General features: G+C 46.3%; 1 protein-coding gene across 4 annotated transcripts in view; it reads left to right on the forward strand.

Moving 5' to 3' along the window:
• The window catches only part of tppp (tubulin polymerization promoting protein), a 65,714-nt gene extending 61,737 nt beyond the window's left edge, over positions 1-3,977 (forward strand). For all 4 annotated transcript variants that reach the window (XM_072509870.1, XM_072509871.1, XM_072509869.1 and 1 more), the window contains exon 4: positions 3,613-3,977. In XM_072509870.1, coding sequence (XP_072365971.1) covers positions 3,613-3,813 — 201 coding nt within the window. In that variant the 3' untranslated portion in view covers positions 3,814-3,977. The remainder of the gene's footprint in view (positions 1-3,612) is intronic.
• The last annotated feature ends 3,125 nt before the right edge of the window (positions 3,978-7,102 follow it).

Genomic DNA, 7,102 nt, shown 5'->3' on the forward strand with positions numbered 1-7,102 from the left:
TGGCAAAAGACTCTATCGTCAATGCAAACAAGTGGGGTTACAAAGTCTTGTTCCCCTATTTAATTGGAAGTACCCCGAGTTCATGGTATTGGTGCGGACACTAGCTGTTGGGGCCTTGTACAACAGTTGTATCCAAGACACAAACTTGGGACCCAACCCAAACTTCTCCAAGGCCCAAAAGATACCCTCATTCTACCCTATCGAATGCCTTCTCGGCATCTAATGTGACAATTACCCCTGGAATAGGTAACAAAGACTGGGAAAGCACCACATTTAGCAATCGCCCCATGTTAGACGTCAGTTACCGGCCTTTGACAAAACCTATTGGATCTTTACCAATAACGTGAGGAAGACATGGTTCCAGCCTCAGTGCTAAAACCTTGACCATATTAAGTAGAGAAATAGGGCGGTACGACCCACATTCCACAGGGTCCTTATCCTTTTTTTAATAGAAGTGAAATTGGTGCTTGCATCAACGTCCCAGGCAGGGAACCCTGTGTTACAGAGTTCTCGAACATCCCCACTAATAAAGGCACCAGCCGTCCCCCAAAACTTGTAAAATTCTGCTGAGAACCCATCTGGCCATACCTGTCTGCATCGGCACCTCCTCTGTGCCCAACGGTCGCTCCAACTCTTCACGCTCTTCCTCCCCCACCTCGGGAAACTCTAAACCCTCCAAACCCTCCGACATCCTCCCCCCCCCCACCCCCCCCCCCCCAGCGGCTCTGACCTGTCATGGTTCTTGTAGAACATTTCAACACTCGCATTAACTTTTTTCGGAGCGGACACCAGCCTGCTGCACAAGTCTCTACCTGGATAATCTCTCAGGAGGCTGCCTGCTGCCTTAATTGCCAAGCCAAGAGACAACTGGCCTTCTCCACATGCACGTACATAACAGCCCTCGAGCACCGCAGCTGGCACACTGCCTTATCTGTGGATAAACAGGTCAAAGTGCATCTGCAGCTTTTTCCTGCTTGCTAGGAGCTCTGGGGTTGGGTCATTCAAGTACCTACGGTCTACGGCCAAGATGTCCTCTACCAACTTTTGGCGTTCCTCTCTATTCATATATGCTTTGTGTGAAATTATCTCCCCTCTAATCACTGCATTCAGGGCCTCCCACAGATCCGAGGGCAAGGCCAACTTGTTCCCGTTAAACCCCACGTATGTGTCTACAGCCCTCGATATCCATCGACAGAACCCCAAATCTGCCAATAACCCCACATCCAGCCTCCATGCTAGATACTGAACGGAACCTATTTCTAGTAACAATGTGAATAGATGTGGTGCATGGTCTGAGATGAATATCGTTGAGTATTCAGCTTTCCTCACCCCAGACAGAAGAGAGTTTTCCATCATAAAAAAAAAATCTGTCTATGGATATACTTTATGTACTGGGGAGAAAAAAGAAAATTCCTGACCCCCAGGGTGCATAAGCCACCAAGGATCTGCTCCCCCCCCCACCCACCCACACTTCAAAGTCTAATCTGATCCCTCCCACAGGTGGGTCTCCTGCAGAAGCACCACATCGGCCCTTAAATTCTTCAGTTGAGATAAGACCCTCACCGGGCCCACCAAACCTCGAATGTTTCACATAACTAGGCTGATTGGGGGGTCTCTCACTCCTCCTCCCTCTCAAGTCAGTCATTTCCACCGCAAAGAATTATCCCCTCCTCCGACTTCCAAGTTCCGAGAACCAAGGCCCACCCAAGATGGCCACCAGCCCCACCTATAACGTCAGACAAAGAAAAGCCCCATGTCACTATCAGCAATCTATCCTCCCCTTCCCTGAACCGAGAAACCTACAAGCTACCTCCCAAAGAACAATTCTCTCTCTTCTTACCATCCCCTTCGCCCTATCAAAGGAACCCCCTCGGTTCATCGAGACCTGCCCAAACAGATCCAACTGGCACAGCCCCTCCCCCCACCTCAATCCCGTTCACTCGCTGAGATCTAACTGCTAATGGGGTTGACCCCACAAAGTAAAGAGACGGAAACTCTTCTCTCCTCTCTCTCTCTTTCTCCCTCTCTCTCTGCAGTCCAAATTCCTTGTTCTCAACAGATGAGGGTCTCCATCATCTCCCTCCTTGCCTCTCAAAGTGTTTGCTGAATTGCCTCTCGAACTCGAGTGTCATTACCTCTGTCAGCGTTTCTACCACGATGGACGTGGTTCCACCTGATGAGGTTGTCTCCTTCCAGCGAGCTTCTCCGTCTCCTCTGAAGTGCTGCCTCTCGTACCCTTCTTGTTATATAGTTGGACGGGCTGGGTTTGTCAACCAATTTCCCCCAGGAACCGGGCTAAAATGACCAAAAGACAAAGACTCTGATGACAGCTATCTTCTCCTACATGCCACCACCGGAAGTCCCATACAGACACATGTTAAAGCACATGTAGAGCTGAGCTCAGCAAAGTCCAAATGCTGGATACATTTTGTTTGTGAAATGGCTGCCGGCTGTTTACGAACATCAAATAGAAAGCAGGAGAGACCTGCATTATTCATGACTGCAGGAAGGCTGGTCCAAAACACTTTAAAGTCAAAATCCAGTATTAATGGAATGTAGTCATCATTGTCTCGCAAGAAATACAGCAAATAATTTGCACTCTGCAAGCTCCTACCAACAGAAATGAGATAAGTAGCTAGATAATTGCGGTGTTAGTTGAGGGATGAATGTTGGCCAGGAAACCAGGGAGAGCCATGTCTTCCTCTTCAAAATAGTACCATGGGATCGATAACATCCACCTGACTTCAGAAGGAACCTCGGTGAAAGACAGGGGGCTGAATTCTCCTTTCAGCGGCTAAGTGTCGGCTCGAACACAGAATTTGCGGGTGTTTTACGCCCAGAAAATCTGCGTCGACCCCTATCGGCTCCCCCGCCGAAATCGGGCGGAGAATGAACTGGTCCCCGGCTGCGCATGCGCATGGTTGACGACCTGCAGCGGGTGTGCCTTACAACATGCCGGCGGCTGTGCGCGGACCTGACCTGCTATCCGCGACCCCACAGGCCACCCTCTAGCCATCCCCCACCAGTCCCCCAGCCCTTGTGGAAGCCCCCCCCCAGCCAGTGGCATGGATCCCAGTCGAATGTGGCGGCGCTGGACATAGTCCGCAGCCGCCTCGCCGGGTTCCCGACCGCTGAGACCACGAGTGTCACGCACTGTCGGGAACTCGGCCCATTGGGGATGGAGCATCGCAGGAGGGCCTGCCGATTACGCGCCACTGCTGTTGCAAGGGCGTACGGCGCGCAACGCGATTACGCCATTTCCGGGAGGGCAGAACATCGCTGACTGATGTAAAACCGGCGCCGGCTCCGATTTGGGCGTCGGAGTCGATTCTCCGCTCGATTGCCGATTACGATATCGGCGTCGGGCAACGGAGAATTCCGCCCAGGATTACTGCATTGAAATAGCAGTAACAATGTTGTGCACAATTCCTTGGCATGGGACGTAAAACCCACAAGCTCTTAACTTGGACAAGCGACTACTACCCCCGGCGCATAGATGACCAACCATGTACGATCTTGTATGAACTTTCTTAAAAACTATGCACTAAAGTACTTTAAAAAAAAAAAAAAAAAAATTAAAATGTAATGTTGCTTCAATTGTTTTCTCTGCAGAAAACCGTGCTATCTCCCACATTGACGCGACTAACAGACACCTCAAAGTTCACCGGCTCCCACAAGGAAAGGTTTGATCAAAGTGGGAAAGGCCGAGGAAAAGCCGGCAGAGAGTACCTGGTTCAAAATACTGGCTACGTAGTGGGATACAAACATGCTGGCACATATGACCAGAAAGTAAAAGGAGCTAAGGATGATTAAGTTTTTTAATTTGACGTACGCACAACCTTCACCGGGAATGTATCTACTTGCAAGGTGCCTTCGTTGAAAGAATCAAAAGTAGGAACCCAAATCATCGTCGTTCATTTCAACGTATTTTTAGTTGGCTAGAAATAAACATTGAAGCTTGTTTCAGAATTTTTTTTTTACAGTACAGCAAGTTATTTATACTTCCAATTAAAAGTACAGAAAGGAACCCCCCCCCCCCCCCCCTACCATCATTGGTCATGTGTGCAAATCTGTTGCTTTTGAATGGCTCTCTCTGATCAAGTACAGTATAGCAGCAATGATGGCCATTAATACCTAATCTGTGGAGCAACTTTCTGATGGACAACTCCAGATAGTTCAATATCGCTAGCACTTGAACCAGTTCACCGTGGCACATTATGGTCACCTCTTTGGATGGTTCCAACCGATTGTGTGTGAAGAAACGGAATCTCTGCTAGGTTCAAGAGCATCGCACTTCCTCTGCATCGCAAGATGTCCGATCCTTCCTTCAGCAGTCGGTGAGGCAGACAAACATTTCCAGGTTCTCTGACCTTTCACAAACTCCTCATTCAATGTTGGTAAAGGATCATGAAACCGTGAACTCTCTCTCTCTCTCTCTCTCAAAACACTGATTGGGGAAGCAGTCAGAGGAAAGATGCCAAAACGAAAGAGGCACAGGAATGTCAGTCTTAACATGTCAGGTGCAGATGTCTGTCCTCTTTGGCTGCCTCGCATGGTCAAATTTCTTTCTGGGTGGTCAGACGGGGATGGAAAATCTCACCGATGAATAGTTTTTTTCATTGTGAAAAATGCATTATTGCAAAGAGGCTGTTGGTGAGATGGTATCTGCAGGTAACACTTTGGTAACACACAGCTCTCCAATACCGATTTAACAGTTGTGCTCCTTAAACATGCGCTCAACATAAATGAGACAGGACTCTAACTGAGCTGCCGCGTTTTGCCTGCCAAAGGAATATACTTCAGTAAGGTTTGGAGTGTCAAGAATCATCGTCATCAGCCTTCAAACGAAAGCAGGATTGGAACCAGTGGGTTTGAGGAATACAGCTCGCAGATACCAAAGAATGAGGCCGGTCCAGGTTAATCACACCCTTAACACCTTCACATGCCTGCCGACATGCTGATATCTATCTGACACCGGGGCTGGGAGGTGAGACTTCCCGCAGTTTTAATGATTTTCAGTCAGACAATGAAAGGTTTACACTGAAAGAAAATAATAGCTGGAGACTGATGTTTCTGCATCCTTGCACAGATGAAAATGGCCAAGCCTATGTAAACGTGTTGTAGAGTCCGGGACAAAAGTGGGTCTTCGTCCCTGTATCGAAGCAACTACTGCCCGTCATACACTGTATAATCTTTCTTTTCTCCAGACCCAGACCAGTTTGATTATGAAGCTGCAGAGTCTGTAAAATAGTCATGCTGAACTTGATTAGAATTCTGCTTCTAAAAATGCACAGTTAGCACAAGTTCTATTGGCCTCGAGAGACATTTATCAACTAGTGGTTTGTTAAGGGGTGTAGAATATATTACAGCCATTGTGTATGTGATAGTTAGTGGTGGACCTTGTACCACACATTCCTGCCTCACCTTGTTTAAGTGAGGAATTGGAAACTGGCACGAGGTCACCTTCTTTGTTCTTGGCACACTGCTGCTTCATTTCATTCCATCTTTATTGCATTCTGGTAAACCTGCCTTCTATTCTTGAGCTAAGAGCTGTTTTATCTTATCATGGGGGTTCTTAGTGAATTACTCTCTCTCTCTGCGCTTCTGAAGATTGATTCTGTACTTTATGGAATGGCCCTGCCTTGGCTGCAAAGAGCATAAACGACCGACTGAATGAAAGCTTCAGCGGATTTTCTACTGAACACAAGTGTGCAGGCAGATCTCAGCTTGAGGTATCAAGAGGAATATTGAATGAAAACTTGTGAATGTGAAGATTTTTAAAATTGGCATTTTAGTAACAAGGAACCATAGCAATAACTTTGATGCGTTATGTAATTTAGGTTGGTCTGAAAACGGGACCAGTTGGCTTCTATGCTATGTGACCTGCTGATGACATGAGGCAAATGAACACCCACCATTCTTCAGCGGGTGGAGTAGGCATGCTCGTGATGCACGTGGTTCGCAAGAGTCGACTACACATTCTTCCACACACAACATGGGGAGCACTGTTCATCTAACCTCTTCGAATTCACATTTTAATGTTCCAAAGATTCAGATTTTGCTTTCTAGCCACTGCCCATAATTTCGAGATTTTGTGAAAATGCAGCACTACCTTCTGCTCGGACATGCTAGCTGTTTTCTTTTCATCTTCTATTTCCTATTTATATCCCAGCCTTTCTTTTGTTTCCCCGCCCCCCTCCACCATTTGACCTCAATCTTCTATGGATTCAACTCGTGGACTTCTGCACAATTTGCACTTATTCCTCCAACAACTGCCCGAGAGTCAAATGTCTTGTTGCATAAGGTGGGTTTGTGTTGCCTCGAGGTACAATAGTCTTATGAAAATGGTTAAACATATCCCCAGCCTGGCAGAAATTAAGGCTGGACCGCCATTTGATCCAGGAACAGTGGGTCTGTGGTGCTGACCTGATAACTATTTTCATAATTTCTGTAGTATTCAAAGGAAAATCCAGCACGCAGAGGGTAAAGAATGAAGTGCAACTGAAATGTAAAGCTTCCAGACTAGTTGTAAAAATCTTCAAAGTGTGTTCTGCAGAGATGGTTTATGCCGAAATTAAATACCTCCAGTTATATGTAAATAGCCGATCTCAGCATACACAAAATATCCAACACAGCAATAATCCACAACATTGATTATTGCTCCATTAAAATTGACGTGTTTATCACTTGTCGGATCATACCTTAAAAATTTAATTCAATTGTTTTGTCATTGTTTAACTTTACAAATCCTAATTTCTACACGTATATAAATCAGACAGTTCAAATTGTGCATTTTATCATAAGGTACAGTTTCTACTTCACAGCATAGCTAGTTGCTGCTACTTCACTGCCAACTAAGGTACATAGGGACATACAGCTATGAATGCAGCTGCTCTGTTGAATTTGGGGCAGTTTCTGCTATTGACCTAATATGCACTGTAGAGAGGCTCAGATTTAAGTTTCCGTTTTATTACAAGTCAACAATCTGAAACTCCATTCAAAGTTAATGCTTGATGACAAATCAAGACTTATAATTGTCGCCAAAAGCTTTCCGTTGTGCACATTACCTGAATACATTGGTTCTAATCTTACCCGAAGCCAT

Source organism: Scyliorhinus torazame, chromosome 6, assembly GCF_047496885.1.
Source record: "Scyliorhinus torazame isolate Kashiwa2021f chromosome 6, sScyTor2.1, whole genome shotgun sequence".
NCBI lineage: Eukaryota > Metazoa > Chordata > Chondrichthyes > Carcharhiniformes > Scyliorhinidae > Scyliorhinus > Scyliorhinus torazame.